Source organism: Sceloporus undulatus, chromosome 6, assembly GCF_019175285.1.
Source record: "Sceloporus undulatus isolate JIND9_A2432 ecotype Alabama chromosome 6, SceUnd_v1.1, whole genome shotgun sequence".
In the NCBI taxonomy this organism is placed as follows: domain Eukaryota; kingdom Metazoa; phylum Chordata; class Lepidosauria; order Squamata; family Phrynosomatidae; genus Sceloporus; species Sceloporus undulatus.
In genome coordinates, this window is record NC_056527.1 from 153,511,837 (window position 1) to 153,531,591 (window position 19,755).

General features: G+C 41.3%; 1 protein-coding gene across 3 annotated transcripts in view; it reads left to right on the forward strand.

Moving 5' to 3' along the window:
• The first annotated feature begins 4,506 nt into the window (after positions 1-4,506).
• The window catches only part of CLK3 (CDC like kinase 3), a 22,986-nt gene continuing 7,737 nt past the window's right edge, over positions 4,507-19,755 (forward strand). The window contains exons 1-5 of one of the 3 annotated variants that reach the window (XM_042471929.1): positions 4,507-4,630; positions 14,305-14,456; positions 16,793-17,009; positions 19,323-19,416; positions 19,682-19,748. In XM_042471929.1, coding sequence (XP_042327863.1) covers positions 14,305-14,456; positions 16,793-17,009; positions 19,323-19,416; positions 19,682-19,748 — 530 coding nt within the window. In that variant the 5' untranslated portion in view covers positions 4,507-4,630. Of the gene's footprint in view, positions 4,631-4,816; positions 4,963-14,304; positions 14,457-16,792; positions 17,010-19,322; positions 19,417-19,681; positions 19,749-19,755 lie in introns of those variants that run through there. The other 2 variants (XM_042471927.1, XM_042471928.1) reach the window with 2 other exon arrangements.

Genomic DNA, 19,755 nt, shown 5'->3' on the forward strand with positions numbered 1-19,755 from the left:
AGGTATGTTTAGTCTGGAGAAGAGAAGGTTAAGAGGTGACATGATCTGCATGTTTAAATACTTGAAGGGATGTCAGACTGAGGAGGGAGCAAGCTTGTTTTCTGCTGCTGCTTCAGATAATAGGACACAATGGAGCAATGGATTCAGACTGTTTCATCTAAACATTAGGAAGAATTTCCTAATGGTAAGTGCCGTTCAACCATGGAATACACTGCCTCTGAGTCTAATGGAGTCTCCTTTGCAGGGTTTTAAATAGAGGTTGGATGGCCATCAGTCAGGGGTGCTTGGATTGTGTCTTTCTGCATGGCAGAACAGGGTTCAGCTGGATGGCCCTAAGTTGGGGGTATCTGTTATGATCAGAGCTGCCAAACCCTCTGTGTGATAAGGGCTTGAGAGAAAGAAGTTGGTAGCCGGAGCTTTTAGACTTCAGTCTACTTCCTCAGATGCTGGAAGCCAGGGACACACATATATATGCCATTGTTATGTCACAATGTCAGTTCAAATCCAAAACGATCTGTAAAAGGCAAATGGCAAAGTGTCCTCGACTATTCCTTGCCGTGCGTCGACAACGGTCATCTTGAAGACAGACGTACAATTTAAAGGGATTAGCTTCAGCATGTTGGGTATTATTTATTTGAAAGGGGATTCAGACACGGAGGGAGAACCAGCATGGCTAGTGGTTTGAATGTTGGACTATGGCTGCATCCACACTGGAGAAATAACCCGTTTTGGCACCGCTTTCGCTTGTCTGGCTCAAAGGCTATGGAATTCTGGGAGTTGGAGTTTGTTGTGGGCCCAGAGCAGGGCATATATATATATGTGTGTGTGTGTGTGTGTGTGTATACATGCACACGCACACAGTTGTGCTGTCATATCATGATATGCTGAAATATCCTGACATGTCTCTTTGCATCTATACATGTGCATATGTGTGTGTGTATGTGTGTGGGTTTGTGTATATATATATATATACACACACACACACACACACACACAGATGTGTGTGCACATATACATGCAGCATTACACTTTGGGCTGCACCACTACATGCATATATATACATATACATATACATACACATACATACATAGAGAAAAACACTTATACAGACAGATGTGTGTGTACACCTATAAATATAGCATTACACTTTTGGCTGTACCACTGTGTGTGTGTGTATATGTGTGTATATGTATATATATATATACACACACTTATACAGACAGATGTGTGTGTACACCTATAAATACAGCATTACATTTTTGGCTGTACTACTGTGTGTGTGTATATATATATATGTGTGTGTGTGTGTATGTATATATATATGTATACACACTTATACAGATAGATATGTGTGTACACATACAAATACGGCATTACACTTTTGGCTGTACCACTGTGTGTGTGTGTATATGTGTGTGTGTGTGTGTGTGTGTGTGTGTGTGTGTATACACACTTATACAGACAGATGTGTGTGTACACCTATAAATATGGCACTACACTTTTGGTTGTACCACTGTGTGTGTGTGTGTGTGTGTGTGTGTATATATATATATATATGTGTGTGTGTGTGTGTGTGCGTGTGTGCATATGTATATACACACACACACACACACTTATACAGATGTACACATATAAATATGGCGTTAAACTTTTGGCTGTACCAGTGTGTGTGTGTGTGTCTGTGTGTGTATATATATATACACACACACACACACATATATATATATAGACACACACATGCACACACGCACAAACACATGCTGACATGTCCGGATTTGTCTCCTCTCCTTTCATCTAAACATGAGCACATGCCCATGTACAAATGTGTGTTTGTGTACTGCTGTACATGCACCATTACACTTTGGGCTATACCAATGCATATATACATCTATACATGTGCACATTATTATATACATATATACATGTACAGGTATATATGTATCATGTTTGTGTTTTTATGACATTGGCCATGGTTACACCAAAATATTCATATCTATACATTGGAGTCAAACAGTCCCTAGATGTATGTATACATATTTGTTTGCTTCCCTGTGGTGCCTCTGGTTTTTGTATGAGGATCATCAGTGCATGTCTATATGTGTACATGCATGTTGCTATTATGACTACTAAATTCTGCTATATCCAGACATGCTTTGATGCTGCTAGCATCTGCATATATGTCTTCACTTATATATTTATATAACTGCCTGTATACCTTCCTGTATATGTGTGTGTGTGTGTTTCTGGGCATGATTTGTATTTGTATTGATGGGTCTTTCTTTTCACTGTAGCATGCTGGGGCCGACCAACCTTTTTGGACACTGCAGCATCTTCCATTTGGACTCCGGCTCTTCCTGGGACTCGCTTTGGGGAATCCCTGGCCCTGGTTCTCCTGGGTGTGTGCTTCCACACATCATCCCCAGCATCCCTTCCTCCCTTCCCTCGTCCTTGTACCAAAATCTACCAAAATCCAGGACACAAGTAATGAATAAACAAAAATTATTTTTATTTAAAAATCTGACGTTAAAAAATATAAAATAAATTACAACTGGCAGCTGTTACGTCACAACTGCCGGGGGGGGGGGGGTTGGGGCCACATGCTCATGCGCACACACACAGATACATGCATACAAAAGGAGGAGCCAAAAAAGGGCAAAGAAAATACAGCCGCTGACCGTTCCGGCACATAAACACACACAGTAATATACAGAAAATAAAACTACTTGCATGCTGTTCCCTCACAGCATGCGCGGTGGGGACCCCCAGAGCCGAAACTGGTTTATCCAGATGCCCTGGCGCACCCATGCGCACATAGAGATGGATAAATAGGAGCGTGTGTGTGTATGTGTGAGCATATATGTGTGTGTGTGTGTGTGTGTGTGTGTGTATACAAAATACATGGCCACAGCCCTTACACACTTGTGCAAACACACAGACACGCACAGACACAAAATGAGAGCGAGAAGGGCCGAAAGGAACAAATACATAGCCATCCATCCATGCATTTGTATATGTATACATATAAATGTGTATAACTATATATATATATACAGTGGACCCTTGTTGTCTGCTGGGGTTTGGTTCCAAGATCCCCCGTGGATAACAAAATCTGTGTATGCTCAAGTCTCATTAAATATAATGACATAGCAAAATGGTGTCCCTTATAAAAATGGAATATTAAGGTAAATTTATACTTTTTTGGAATATTTTCAAACCGTGTATGCTTGAATCTGTGTATAAGAAGGGCCGACTGTATATATATATATATATATATATACATATACACACACATAGACATACATGCTCAAGGTCCAGACGCACACACACTCATACGCACATATCCATAAACAGACAGATAACAAGATAGACAAATAAGTGCACATATCCAGACATGCAGATATGCATTTCCCTGCGCCTCTCCTTCCTTCTAACCAGCAACCGCTGGTACCTGGAAAGCAGAATGGAAATTGTTGCAAGCATGAGCTGAAGAGCCTTCATGGCAGGAGTCCCAGACATGGCTAAAATACTGAAATGTCGAAAGGGAAGGAAATGGCTGGTTTAAAAGAAAAAAGGGATGAGGGGGATGAAAAGGCGGCAATTCTTGTGATATAACGCTCTAAACAGTGAGCTCACTCTTCACCCCAGAAGTTAAAAATGTTGCGACCCATTCAGAGCCCCACAGAGCATGCGCAAGGCTGCCGATGCGCATCGGCCAATGCACATTGTATTGGGCTGGTGTGGTAATCCAATCTGTCCTCACTTTGCCTGAATACACATCGGCCAATGCAAACTGACCCTACTTCTGCCCTCAAAAAATCCCAGTGTGAAAAGGCCCTTAGTCTGCTTCCACACTGCAGGGTTAATCCAGTTTGACACCTCTCTAAGCGTCATGGCCTCCATCCTATGGAATCCTGGGATCTGTAGTTTGCTGGAGGGGAGGGGGCGCCCAGAGCTAGCTCTCTGACAACATCCCACAAAACTCCCAATCCTAGAATGCCATAGCATGGAACCGTGGCAGTTAAAGTGGTGTCAAACTGCATTAATAATATAATTTATTTATCTATTCCGCCTTTCCTCTGGGGAATCAAGGCGGATTGCAACACAGAAATAGCAAAACACAACAAAACATAGCAGAATTTAAAATTACAATTGAAATGAATGAATGAACAAATCTGCATTGCAGTAGTTCTGAATCACAGAATCATTTTTATTGCTAATTTTGTTAAATTTTATGTAATTTTAATTATTTAATTAATTATCAATGTAATTGTTTATTTATCAGCCATTGATAGCTTCCGCCTTTCCGCCGGAAGTGTGGGGACAACCCACGGAGACCGCATCCTCTTTGGCTCCCCTTAGCTTTTGCCGCAGTCCTCCAAAACCACAAAGTCGGAGGGCTAGAGCGACCATTACGCTCTTCCCATTACGTCACAAAACAGGAAAACGTCAGCCGCTCTGGCCCGCACGTAGGCGGCGGAGGCGGTGTCTCGTCGCTCCACCCTCAGTGCTGGGGAGGCCCTAGTGCGCATGCGCATAGCGGCGTCGTCTTCCTCCGTCGCAGGAAGAGTCGCAGAGGGAGCCGAGGAGCCGGAAACGGCGGTGTGAGGGGAAAGCCGCCTTTTGTTTCTCGGTACGGTCGGTAGACGGGGCGAAGGGGGAAGAAGAAGGTCGGTGGGGAAAGGAAAGGGAATTGCCTCAATCTGAAGGCGAAGGGCCTAGTCGGCCGAAGCGAAGCCTGAGGAGTCTGTGAGGGAGGGGGCGTGGCTTACCCATCTCCTCCGCCATTGGAGGAATACTTAATTAGCCACGCCCCTTCAGGGCCTGTTTGGCAACAACTGTCGCGGGGAGCTTAGTCGCGCGATACTTGGGCCCCAAATCTCGCGGGTTTGGAGGGCTGGAAAGTGCTGACGCTTCTCGGTAGCGATGCTGGGAGGAAGGCGAAGGAGGCTCCGGATGGCGCAGGTGGGGCCTCCCTTCTCCCAAATGCAGGGGGAATTAGCCCTTGTCGTCTGCCTTCAAGTCCTTTCCGACTTGAACGTGGCCCATCAGTGCGATGCAGCAGCTCAAAAGGCCAATGCGATTCTAGGCTACGTCAATAGTGTCCAGATCAAGGGAAGAAATAGCGCCACTCTATTCTCCTTTGCTAAGGCCCCACTTGGAATAACTCACAGAGCAGTGGCCCTCAACCTTTGGGCCCCTAGATACTTTGAGACTTCAGCTCCCAGAATGCCTGAGCAATGAGCATACTGACCGGGGCTTATGGGGATCGAGGCCCAAAGGTTGAGAACCACTGGCTTAGAGAATGCTTGGGTAAGTGAAGCTGCTATTGCTATAGCAGTGTTTAGTTCTGGGCACCACAGTTCAAAAAGGGTGAGAAATGAGTGGGTCCAAAGGAGGGACACTAAAATGCTGAAGGGTCTGGAACCCATAAGGCCCTATGAGGAAAGACTTAGGGAGCTGGGGATGTTGAGCCTGGAGAAGAGAAGGATAAGAGGTGATATGATAGCCCTGTTTAAATACTTGAAGGGAGGTCATGTTGAGGAGGGAGCAAGCTTGTTTTCTGCTGCTCCAGAGACTAGGACCCAATGGAGCAATGGATGCAAGCTCCAGGAAAAGGTAGTTTTTGGTGGTTTTTTTGGGTTATGTGGCCATATTCTAGAAGAGTTTTTTTTCAGAGATACCAGCCACAGATGCTGGCGAAATGTCAGGAATAAAATCTATGGCCGCATAGCCCACAAAACCCCACAAAAAACTAGATACCATCCATGAAAGCCTTTGACTTCATACAGGAAAAGAGATTCCACCTTGACATTAGGAGGAACCGCCTGACAGTAAGAGCTGTTTGGCAATGTAATATACAGTCGTGGAGTCTCCCTCTTTAGAGGTCTTTAAACAGAGGCTGGATGGCTATCTGTCAATAGGGATGCTTCAATTGAGAGTTCTTGCATGGCAGATTTGGGTTGGTCTGGGTGGCCCTTTGGGTCTCTTCCAACTCTATGGCCCTAAGGCCTAGTCACACTCTCTCAGCCTCAGAGGATGGCCATGGCGAACCCCTCTGAAGAAACCTGTCACGAAATGCCCCCCCACACACAACAATAGGGTCTGCTTTAATATTGCAATACTTTAATTTCATTTTAATTGCCAGTTTTTAAAACCATCCTGTGTTTTTAGACTCCAAACCAATTTGAGGCCGAGTTTTTTTTCAGGGGGAACGGGCTACAAATAAATATAACGATAATATAATACAGTCAGCCTTCCTTATCCATGGGATTTTTTAAATCCATGGGTTCAAGCATTCGCAGCTTGAAAATACTTTAGAAATATACAAATTCCCATAGGCAAACCTTGGTTTTTGCTCTGTTATATAAGGGGACACCATTTTATTATGCCATTATATGTAACCATTATATTTATAGAACCCAGAGGTTCCTAGAGAGGTGTTTTCTCAGGTAAAAACATAGTGTTTTTTATTTGTGGTTTTTCCACATTCACGGGGGTCCTGTGCCCCTAACGCCACCAAATTTTGATTTTGGAATATGTAGATATATGTGATGACCTTTAATATCTCAAAGGCTTCAAATCTGGTTTGATCTTGGAAACCAAGCAGCATCAGTCCTGGTTAATACTTGGGTGGGAAGCGGCCAGTAGGCTATATTTTAGAGGAAGGAACTGGTAAAACCACCTCTGAGTATTCTTTGCCTAAGAAAACCCTTTGAAATTCAGGGGGTCACCATAAATCGAGAGGCGATTTGATGGCAGACACATAGATAATAATAATAAATAATTATTATTATTTTATTTTTAGATAGATATTGTCAGTATTGCCTAATGGCATCTTGCTATATTAATAATATATTGTAAGTATTATTTTGGGGGATTTTGGAATATTTGCATGTATACACACAGACACACACACACATATATATATGTATACACACAAATAAACCCAAGTCCAAACATGGGATGCATTTATGTTTCATATACAGTGCTTTATTCACGTAGCCCAGAGGTAATTTTAGACACAATATTTTTAATAATATTAGGTGCGAAACACAGCAATTGTGTTAGGATTTTAAGATATAGCCATGTTGGTCTGTAGAATCAGTATCTAGAGAGATCTTGTAGCACCTTTGAGACTAACTGAAAGAAGGAAGTTGGCAGCATGAGCGATCGTAGGATGAAGTCTACTTCCTCAGATGATTTTTAAGGAAATAGACAAAGGCTTATAGAAACATAGAGTTGGAAGAGACCACAAGGTCATCCAGTCCAACCAGCGGATGGCCATCCAGCCTCTGTTTAAAGACCTCCAAAGAAGGAGATGCCTCTGAGGTTATATATTCTACCATCAAACAGCCCTTACTGTCAGGAGGTTCCTCTCAATGTTGAGCTGGAATCTCTTTTCCTGTACCTTCCATCCGTTGCTCTGTATCCTATTCTCTGGAGCAACAGAAAACAAGTTTGCTCCCTCCTCAATATGATATCCCTTCAAATACTTAAATGGGGCTATCATATCACCTCTTAAATGGCTCTTTTCCCATCTAATCATACCCAGTTCCTAAGTCTTTCCTGATGCTGCCAACTTCTTCCTTTCAGTTAGTCTCAAAGGTGCTACAAGATCTCTCTATATACAGTATTTGTACGTACATTGAGCCATCAGAAAGCAAAGGTGTCACTGTCTCAGCCCCTTGTGTGGGAATTTTTGGGTTTTGGAGTACTTTGGGTTTTGGAACTCCGGATATGGGAGACTCATCCTGTCGTAATGCTTCATTATCACTGGGTGAGATGAACCTGGCACTTATACTTATTTAAATCTATTACTAGCCATCTCCTAACTTCTTTGGCATTGCAGGAAGGGATATTTAACTTTTTTAAAATGTAAAGGTTCTTCCCCACCTCATTGAATATGGAAGTGGCCATCGTTCGTTTTAAATGAACAGCCTGTTCTGGACCCACCGTGTGCTGTTCATTTATTTATGAAAGCCACGGGTTCAGCCATTCGTTCCTGGATCACAGTGTTCTCCTCAGCGATCCTTCAGAAGGTTGCTGGCTTTCTGGGAAGAGGAGCTCTTTGACGGCGTCTTCTCTGTTATGAGTATGGCTTATGTCTTCTTTGGCTTCATCACACTGCAGAAATAATCCGGTTTGAGACCACTTTAACTGCCCTGGCTAGAAAATTCTGGGAACTGTAGTTTTGTGAGACATTTAGCCGCCTCTGTCAGAACGCTCTGGTGCCATAATAAACTACAGTTCCCAGGATTCCCTAGCACTATGCCAGGGCAATTAAAATGGCCTCAAACTAGATTATTTCTGCAGTGGGTTTGGGACATAAGTGACACAGTCCAGTAGGGTCTAAATATCCTGATGCTAAGCAGCATTGGGCCTAGTTAGTACTTAAACTAAGTCCAAGGACTGTTTTTAGATTGATTTTAGGAGATTTTTAAAAGTATTTGAATGTGTTTTGAAAATGTTTTTCTGTCATTGTTTTAATTGGGTTCTATTTGTTCATCACCTCAGGAGCTCTTGTGGGAGACAATATAGAAATACTTTAAATAAATAAGAACTAATAACTATTCAGATGGGGAATACAGTGCTGGGTGCTGGAGGCTGTGTTTCAGAGGAGAGCAATGGCAAACCACCTCTGCATGTGCCTTGCCTCAGCAATCCCTATGGAATTCATGGGGTATCTGTAGGTTTGCAGGAAGCTTGAAAACACATTCTTGGCTTGATATTGTTTCTCTTTTAATTAACAGATGAAGCACAAGACAACTTGAAAGATGGGAATGGAGTGGGTGAAATGATCCTTCTCCTCAGTTAGTTGACTTGCAGCTGCTTGTTTATGAAAAGAGAGTAGAACCATTTCCCAAACTAGACTGGAAGAGGCATGTTGAGAGAATATGTTTTTAAAAAGAAATTCAGTCAGCTTGATTTTTTAATATAAAAATAGCTTGGTAATACAATTTTAAAAAAATATATATTCAAAAAGACTCTCTCTATATATATGTCTGTCTGTCTGTCTGTCTAGAGATTCATGTTACCATACTGACTGCGGTGGACCAAAAACAGATTTCAGAATGTGAAAGAGGGAATGATACTTGAAGTGAATGATGCTTTTAGGTTTCACAGGAGAGGCAAAAGAATTGGGATTTTTATTTACCATATATACTTGACTATAAGTCAACCTCATGTATAAGTCGAGGGCAGGTTTAGGGGGCAAAATTGTGGATTTTCATATGACCCTTGGATAAGTCGAGGGCAAAACTTTGGGACATGCAACAATGGATCTGAATGATGAAGCAAAGGAAAACAATGCCAAAAAGCCTACAAAATTATGGCAAGCATAACTGTTTTGGCTCACACTAAAGGCTGGATGGGAGAGAGAGTAAAGGGAGGTCAGTGCTTCCAGGGCAAATTGCTCTCTTGCCTTTCATCAGGGGATGGTTCCCTTTTTAATAAGAGTTAAAATATAGAATTTACATCGACCCGTGGATAAGTCAACCTAGTTTTTTGGGGTCAATTTTTTGACTAAAATTTCTAGACTTATACATTATATACAGTACTTGAAATTTCTGCCTTATTCATTGGAACAGCAATATTCATATCCTTTATGGCCTTTTATGAATCCCTTGTGGGATGCGTTATTGCTGAATCCAAATAGGAAGCAAAATAGATGAATAGAGTGAAAGGTAATGTTTAGGCATACCTTTGTGTAGTCCCATATCTCTCAGACCCTAAGGATTTTTAAAAAATAATAATTGGTGGTTAAATTTTAATATTTGGACAGAGGTTCTTGACTGAGAATAATCATTGATTCTAGCAAACCCTGTCCAATTTTAGATTTATTTTTTTAAATTCAAAGTGGATGGATAAACATTTGTGTCTTTTTAACATCATACATTGTGTAAAGAGATTAGGGACAACCCTAGAGACTATGGGTATATAATGAAATTAGGTGGTAGCTGTTTGGACACAAACAAGATCTTCTGAATTGTGTCATTAGCATTGTTAGCTTCAGTTCTTGGAGGATAGGCTGCTGGTTTTTCTGCTATCTAGCTAAAATGTGAGCATTTACAATTATTGTAATAGGTAGGAAAGAAACAGGGAATGGTTTAGCATCGCCATGCTTGTTTTACTGCCTTTCTGGTAGTACTGTTGGAGGAAGTGTTGGATAAAGCACATTGGTGTTATCTAACAAGACAGTTTTCAGTTAAAGGATGCAAAGATGTTAGTTCCTTATAATACTTTGATTTCCATAGAATGTCTCAGGAAGTGGATTAGAAAACGCTGCACTTTGAACCATATGGAGCAGTGATTGCTAATGTAAATATTGCCAGTTGCTTTTGGCATACAAAGAGTAGTTTTCAGCCAGACTTGTACTGTGCTTCTGGTCATGAACAATCCCTCGAATACTAGCTTTTTCCTTCATTCAAAGAAGAAAAAGAAACGTTTGAGCATACCTAATGTTAATGTTCTCTCTGCTGACTCTTAAACATATTCATTTGTTTCAGAAATAAACCTGAATGCTTGGTCTGTCCCTATATGAATCATAGCGCTGGAAGAGACTACAAGGGCCATCCGGTCCAACCAGAATGTGTGCATTCTGTGACATGTTTCCTTTTTGCGTTTTAAGCATTCAGAAACACAGCTTGCAGTGCAATATTGCTGATGTTTCCTGTTCAGCAAAAGAAAGAAATAGCCTTATTATTGCTGGATAACTCTTTTTTTCCAGGGCTAGGGGTTGTTGGATGTCTAAATTTAACATGGAATATCTTTTCACAATTTAGAATAAACATGACCTAAATATTCTTTTATAAAGATGATTAATTTATTTAAATAAATAATTACTTGAACTATTAACAAGAAAGAAAGAAAGAGAGAGAGAGCAGGATATATTGGCTATAAGAAAATCCATGGATGCTCAAGACCTATTAAATATAATGGCAGAGCAAAATGGTGTCCCTTATATAAAATGGAAAATCAAGGTTTGCTATTAGGAATGTATACTTTTTTGGAATATTTTCAATCTGTGGATGCTTGAATGAGTGGATAAAAATCAGTGGATAAGGAGGGCCAACTATTTTAGTATTAGCTGTATTAGACCAACTGAAGAGGAACAAAATTGCATGCAGGATTTTGAGATCTCTGAATCAGGGAAGATTGGTCACAGAGATTTTGCAATATCTACTCTGACTGAAAGAGCTGAACATATTGATATTGGCATTTCCATTACCAGCTATCAAATTGGCATTTCCAGAAACACGTGGGCGTGTGTGCAAGAGATACTTGTATTAAATAATAAGCTGAGACTTATTTACTGGACCCTAAACTTTTATCCTTTTTCTAGAACCTAGTTGTATGAGTACAATTTAGTTGGGTGTCAGCCTAAATATCCTCAAGGCACCAGATCCCATCTGGTGCCTTTGAAGCTGAGCAGCGTTAGGCCTGGTTAGTACTTGAATGGGAGACCAGCAACCAGTACCAGGTACTGGAGGCTATATTTCAGAGGAAGGAACTGGCAAAACCACCTCTGAGCATTCCTTGCCTAGGACAACCCTATGAAATTCATGGGGTTGCCATAAGTTGACAAATGACTTGAAGGCTCATGTACACATTGGATTGGAATTAGTATTTGCTAGAAAATCTAAACACTAATCTCCCCTCCCAGTTATTTTCTCCACATTCACCCATATTCTTGTATCTGAAATCAAGAGGGGCAGATAGGGGGGAAAGACAAAGACCAGGTCTCAGAGTGGCATGCCATTGTTTAACCAGTTTGCTCTTTTCAGCTCAGCCCTGGGTGGATTGAAAAGGCTGAAGCTTAATCACCATGCAGCCAAACCAACAAAACTGGTATAATTGCTTTTTGTGGCATAGCTTAAGCCACATTCATTTTATCTTGGGGTAATAAAATGCTTCCAAAATGAAGTCCTACATATAATCATGAAAACAGTGTGTTAATTTGGCTTGCTTGCTGGGATGTTTTGCTGGGATGTTTTTTGTCTCAGTACTTTAACATGGGTTTGATTTTGTTTTGAAAGCACCATTGTGGCAAAAACCAGTAGAGCTTTGGGGATACTTTTGTGTCCTGAACTTTAGACAGTAAACTGTATGGCTACTCAGATCTACCTCCATGAATTATTTTTGGTTGTCCTGTTTTTATCCCAGTGTGTTATATTTCCTGGGACAAATAATCATGCCACAAATGAATAATTCAGCTACTTTGAGGAAGTACTTTTTGTTCCAAGGGCTTATGTACAGAAGGAAGACTGTAAATGGTAAAAGTCTGACATTTGCAGGGAATTTCCTTGAATGAACCAGGAAACTGAGGCAGAATCAAATGGGTTGTTTTACCTCATAAGTATCCAAGAGAGTTTAAAGATGGCAGTACTTTTAAAAAGCTGATTTCAGAGCTTAATGTCAATGAGAAGCATGCTGATACAGAAGTAATAGTTTGTATGCAAGGTTTTCAATATCCTTCAAACATTCTAGACTGTGGTCCAGATATTTCAGCAAGAAGGTTTTGTCAAATCCCAAAACAGTTGATATCCAATAATATGAAACACAGGTACTAGTCATGATTAAAAGCGAAAGGTCACAAAAAGTACACAGGAACGCACAACACATATTTTTTGTCTTAAACAATCCATTGCATTTCTTTTTGTAGTCATATGGATAAAAACAGTTCAACATAAACATCTGTAGTAAGCAAGTCCACTGTATCAAGATAAAATAAGGCAGGGTTCTACTTATTAAATAACCCCAATAAACAAAAATAGACAAAAGCCATACAGAAATAAGGTGAATGAAATTAATGTCACTATTCTACAACTCTTGGTTTATTTGGGGAAAAATCACCCAGGGTCCCCAGGCATCCTCTTAATTTTAGTGTAAATTACTGTATGTTCCCATCCTATATTTTCCCCTTTTTTATCGATTTTCATCCCTGACCTTAATAAAATTCTTGATCCTGGAACCTGGGTTGATTGGATGCTTTGACAATAAAAATAGGAATGTCACTTATATGCTTAGCTGCTGGTTTATAGTATATAATGTATGGTTACAAAAAGATAATCTGAAAGGCTGCCTTGCAGTGATAAGGAATCCAGGCCACAGTCTTATACTTGCAGAAACTCTTAGTATCTTTCCCCAAGAAGGTTGGGGTAAAAGTGGGCAGTGGTGATGATAATATTTAGACTATATTGGGCTGTGGCACAGCAGCAGTTGGACTTGTCCACTCTTTTCCAAAGTAGAGATTAAGCAAGCGTAATCTTGGCTTTATACTGTGTCTGAATTAAGGTGCAATGCTGAAAGCTATGACTACTGCTTCGTGCTCACTGAAAACAAAATGGAGTTGTTCTGCAGAATCAGTAGAAGTTCATTGTGAACTATTAAAATGCTGATGGCCTATTCTTCAACATGGTCAGTTGCAATAAAAGGAGGCATATACTACCTGTGTGCACCAAGGATACTATCAATGAACTGATAGAGAATGTTGATCAGGAGGATCTCTAGATTCTGTACCCCACATTTTCAGCCAGGAAGGCAATTGTGTGGCCCTCCCGATCTTACAGGGCTGTATCTCTCAGCATTTTTACACAATTGGTAGACCTGATGGGAGTTGCAATCTGAAAACATCTGGAAGGCCACAGGAGTCTTGCTCTGTTCTGAGCAGTTTTAAGCCTGATGCTGTGTATGTTTACTTTGAAGTAAGTCTCATTATATGGAGGAAATACTGTACTGTATAGCTATTCTTTCTAGTCCTGAGGTGCTTTCATCTGGCTGATCCAGAATTCTCTCTACCACTTAAGCTGTTGTACATTTGGCAGCTCTTACTCTGTTTTTGTTTTGGCAGTGCCCTTTCTGTCAAAGACAGCAACAAAACTGATCTAACTTGCGGTCCTGAAAGCTCTTTCCTTAAGCATAGCTTCTCAGATAGGCGCATTGGTGCATTCTACTGCAGTAGCCCCTCAATGCAATGTATTTTGTGCAAAATGGAATAGAAAAATGCCTCTTATTAACCTGATTGGGTTACAGGAGTTTGTAAAATGGATACTACACCTTTAAAACGATAGCTCTTGGTGGGTCTGTTTATGTCACAAAGGCCCTGTGAGTATTCTTGAATTTCATAACACACTGATATAACTCTCCTGAAGGTATTTCAGAAACGTAACACTTGTAACATAGTAAGGTTTGTGAGGCTTGTGAAAAGTGGCAAAATGCTGTGGGCCAAGATTGCTGAGTTAAGCCTGTTTTGCTGGAGAGGTGTTTCACCCGGTGTTTACGGAGGAACTTCCTTTGTGTGTCCAGATGCATCACTGTAAGCGCTATCGCTCTCCGGAGCAGGAGCCCTACATGAGCCACAGGTGGAAGAGGCGGCGGTCTCGCAGCAGAGAGCACCATGAAGGAAGAGCACGATACCCAAGTCGCCGGGATCTATCAAGGAGATCGCGTTCTAGAAGGTGAGCTGCTTGGAGGAAGCATTTGTATTGGTACAGTTTGTACTTGAATAGTTCTCCAATAGTTCTGTTAATTTGAAATCAAAGATGCCTGAGGCTTAAAAAAGGCTTAGATGTTTTCTCTTTCCACATGACCTCTCAGGTTATGTGGGAGGTTTCGCATCCCCGAAACCTATTTTCATTTTCCTACTTACAGTTGCAAAGACAAAAACAAGTTGCTGCTTGGTCACTTACTGGCAGGATATGTGCTCCTGTCTCTTAACTTATTGTGGGAGTCAGAAAAATGGAATCAAGTGTAATTATCATAAATGTATAGGAATGTGTGGAACTGCATTTCTCAGGTATAGCAGCAAGAGAGTGTATTCTGTGCAAAAATAATTATATAGGAGAAGCCAAAAAGGTGATGTTTCAGAGGAATTTCATTTATAGAATTTACAGCTCCAAGGTGTTGTGCCTACTATTAGCTTAGATGGCCTTAGTAAGGGATTAGAAAATTAAAGAGGAATGTTGGCCTGTCAGTGGAACCTCCATGTTTAAATAACCCTCTCAAGTAATATATTGCCAGATACTAGTTGCTGCATTGAAGGGTTATTGCCTACTTGCCCAGAAAGGCTATGGGATGTGTTTGTACAGTAGGGATAGCTTTAGTACCCCAGCCATGCAAACCACCTAAGCTAATACATTGTCTGAAGATACTGAGACAGGTGAGAAATGTATCCATTTTAACCACTTTCAATCTGTAGAAATGCCACAGTTGGGGACAGCGACTTGAGTTGGTGTGTGGTACGTGTCAGCAGTGTCCTTCCTGAAATAAACTCTGGGACTGAGAAGTGGGACACATTCCTCTCAGCTTTAAATGTTTCCAACCTCCATAGGGTTTCATTGGGCCACTCTATAGCAGGACATTGCAGCTGGGATAGATGAAATTGAAGAAGGGAGCTCCAAAGGTCAGCCGTGGTTTACAGTTGTAGCCTAATGGCTGTCTTAGCAGCATGATCACCAATTTCAGCTATTACTGAGAGAACAGTATTGGACTCTTAGCCTAGCAAACTTTGATGGAGAAATTGACAAAGGAACATTTGGATTTCTCTTGAAGAAAGGAATATTTATTTTGGCATGGACATTAGAGATCATATTTGGCCTGTTTCATGTCAAAAAGACATGTCAAACCTGCATTTTCCATTTAAAAGCCCCTGTTCTGATACATTTCAGAGAGTTCAGTGTAGATTTGAGACACCCAGATTATAATCTTTGGTCTCCTACAAAGATCTTTAATTTAGAGTCATTGTATATTACCTTATAAATCTTTAGGTTTGTGGGGACAAATTAAGTATTGTTAAATACTTTGCATCTTGTAAGATGCAATAGAAATGCTGAACATGCTTTTTTATGAACTACAAACTAATTTGCATTTTGAAATGCTTGGGCTTTTTTTTGTTTTGTTTTGTTTTGGTAGCATTAAACTTTGGTATTACAGTAGCACTGGGAATGCTGAACAAGATTTTGAAAAGCTGTTGTGAATTATTGTGGGGCGCATGTGCTTGATCAAGTGGTTGGAACTTCTTCCCCAGTTTAAGAAGCTTGCAACTATAGCCCTGCTTGCTGTATCCCATAGTCTGATCAATGCAACAAATGTGGGGCTGGGAATATTGCTCTTTAATTACTGTTTTCTATTCTTCACTTGTTGAGAGTGACCCATAGGTTAAGTCTTCCCAGCTCTGTCCAGCTGGTGAGAGCAGTGATGGTGAAAAAGTATGTGTTGCCCTTCAGTCATAGCTTCAGGGTGGATTGCAGGTTTTAAATAAAATCTAGAATGATGGTGCCTGAGAAGAACATGAAATGAGTGCTACAGCTGAGAAGTTTATTTCACCGGTAGTCTACCCTTTCCTACCTCAAAAGATAAGAGCATGCTCTGAGAAGGGCCTCTGTTAAGGCATGGATATGTATAACAAAGTCCCTCAACTTCCTTTCTCTGACAAGTGGCATTCAAAATAAGGAGCCAAAAATAAAATTGGCTTCTCAGCTATGAAGTGAAATATATTGGCTTAATCATTTCTCAAAAATGAAGAATTGGGTGGATGGTTTCCACAGCGTGTAGTAATGGATAGGTAATCATGCAAAAAGGTTGATGTGTTCAGAATCTCCTTGGTTTATTCAGTATACTTACTGGTTTTGGGAAGCTGGGCCACTGTTGTACCATAGCAATCTCTTCCTCCTCTGTAGTGAAAGAGCAGTACGTTTACCACACAGCAGTGCTGTTTAGTTGTCGGGTAGTGTGGGTTGTTTCTTGTCCCACACCCCATTTCTGTTTTGTAATCAGGTTTTTATTTGCAATTCAGCCAGGACAGAATGCCCTATCAGAGAGGGTACAGGGACAGAACGGAAAGCGACGTCTACAGGTTTGAAGAACGAAGCCCTTCTTTTGGAGAAGACTATTACTCTGCTCGCCGTTCACGCCATCAGCGGAGATCACGGGAGAGAGAGCGTCACCGGACAAGGAAGCACCAGCACCGCTGCCGGAAACGCAGGACCAGGTCTTGTAGCAGTACTTCCTCGGTGAGTAGCATCCAAAATGAGTTCAGGATTGGTCAGGGCCTTAACTAAATTCTAGTTCTTTTACAGCTTTGAATAACATTGGGTGAGTACTTCTAATCCCTCTCTTTCTCCTTAATACAGTTTACAGTTAAGATTTCTTGCAGTTGTGTGACACATTAGCTGTTCTTCATGGTGTTCTTAGAGAAGAGTAAATATCTGTAGTGGTCAAGACTGAAGTCTGTGTTTTTCAAGATGATTTGGGAGGGTGAAATCACAGATGGTACATAATGAGAGTCAGTCTGGGGACATCAGTCCACATAGTTCATATTGGTTGTGCCACTTCTTTTGTTTTGCAGACATGGTGATCACTCAAATATAGATGCTGTGCTTCTTGATAGTTTTGTTCCGTGGCACTATGCAGTCCTCTGTTATTGCAGTAGGATATTTCTACCAGTACCGTCACCTTCCCAGGGCATAAACAAGTTGTGTCAGATCAATTTCTCAAGACTACTAAGGGTATAGACCATACCGTCTTTTCCCACAGCTCAGAATTATTGTTCCTGGAAGAAACTGTCCTACTTAAAGTATAACTAGTCAGCACAACTTGTGGCCCATGCAGACCTCAAATAATGTATGATGGCTTAACAGGGACTTAATACACATCAGGAGAGGGAATGTTGAGCATCTAACAAGCCACAATCCATAGTTAGTGGGTGTGTTTGGCTTCTTGAGTTGGAAGTTGTGCAGGCGTACATGCAGTCTACGTTTCCAGGCCTCAGCTTGGTTTTGGCATTGTTGGATTGCAAAACACAATTTATTTAGTATATTTTTTATTTAAATTCACATGAAGTGAAGCCACATTCAGACAAAGTACAGCTCCATCCCTTTATTGATCTGCAAGCCACAGAGATGATCAATATTGAGCCAGCATTCCTCTTTGTTTTACTATTTTTTGCATCTTTCAATTATCAAGAATTGCAAGTTCTCTAATTGGTGTATAGTTTAATGCGCATAGCTATGATGGGATTTCTAGTGGTAGTCTGTTCTCCTTTTTATAAATTACCCATCCACATTTGCTTATTATGTCTTGAAACTGAGGTTAATAATTTAAATCCCCATTCTTGCTGTGGATCCCTATTTTGGCCATTTTCCCCAGAGATGTATGTGGTGCTGCTAAGGGTATGATAATTGATTGGTGTGATTTAAACTGCCTCAGTATGGTAAACCTTCTTTAACAATTTTAGGATTGTCTCAACCCTCTCTTCATTTCAGGCACTCTTAGCATTTGTATGTAGCCCATTTCTCCTGTGAAAGCGGGTGGGAGGTGAAGTGAGGGAGCCAGACACTGTGTCTATAACCTGTGTTTGCAGCTCAGCATATTCAAAGGCTATAATTTAAAAAACTGCAGAGATTGGGAGCATTTGTCCAGGTTTTGGAGTTCTTCAGATTGATTAGCTGTCCTCTTCTTCAGTAGAAACTAATAGCAGTGCAAGTATGATACTGCATTTTTAAAAAGCTTTTCCTTGGAAACCAGACACTTTCTTTAGGAAGGCAGTGGGTCTGATGTGTCTTATCTTACTTGGTTTTTGGTATTTCAAACAATGTTGGTCAGCAGCATATAAATTATCTGATTGCAGCATAGGACATGGCTCCTGCTTTTAGAGTTCTTCTAAGGGTGATTTCTGGTTGGTATTGAAAGCAAGATGATGCAGGTTCATAGAAGTGGCAGTGGTTTCCTACAGGCAGGGCTGCTTGGAGCTGATCAGGCTGGAATTGGAAGGTATCTGCCAAAATTGACAGATGATGGGGTAGGGTTACTAGAAGGTGGAGGGGGTACTACTTCTGCTTCTACTGACAAAACTGCCTTGCCTTTGGGTTGCCCATCATCACAGTTGCCAATGGAGAAGCTGCTGTCATTGAATCCTCCTTTCTGCGCTGGTTGCTGTGTCTTCCCTTAGGGATTTAAGAGGGGTCAGTTGATCTCTTTGGGAGGTTGCTCAGTCACTGGGCACCTCCCAGCTGCCATTCCCTGCTCAAGAACTGCGGTGACAGAACTGCTGCAAGGCTCCTGCCTTCCATAGCTAATCAGTTTCTTTACATACCTGTAGCTGTTTTTTTAACTTTTGTTTTGAAGTCGGTTTGTGTCTTGACGTGTCCCTTGCAATATCCCTATCGTTATATATGCTGTGTGCCTTATGAAATGCTGGGATCTGGAAAATCCAACCACCGACGCATCGTCGTCTCTCCGCCTTTGAATGACAACTCAATCTGCCATTCGGAACTGCCCGCTGTGTGCGATTGGTCGGATGGCGTTTCGGGGGGCGGTGTGTACAGAGAAGCCAACAGAGCAATAAGCGCAGCAGGAGCGTGGAAGATGACAAGGAAGGTCACCTGGTGTGCAGGATCGGCGATTGGCTCCAAGAGCGATGTACAGCCACCTTTCGTAAAACTTTACCTCTCTACTTTCTATCCCCATGTTAGACGAGATCGCTCTCAGTGTACGGGAGGGGTCTCTAGTGTTTTATTGCTTATAAATGGACTGATCAGTAATTGCCTGAAACAGAAAGTAGACACTTGTGTTTTAAAGAGTGTAGCAGTGAGAGCCTTTCTTGAAACTTGAATGCTGTAAAATTGCAGGACCTCAGACTCTTGATGTCCTCAGCACTCACGTCTCCTTTTGTTTTCTTTCCTAGATGAAATCGTCGGGAGCCTGGGTGAAGGGACGTTTGGCAAAGTTGTGGAGTGTGTGGACCATGCCAGGTAAGTT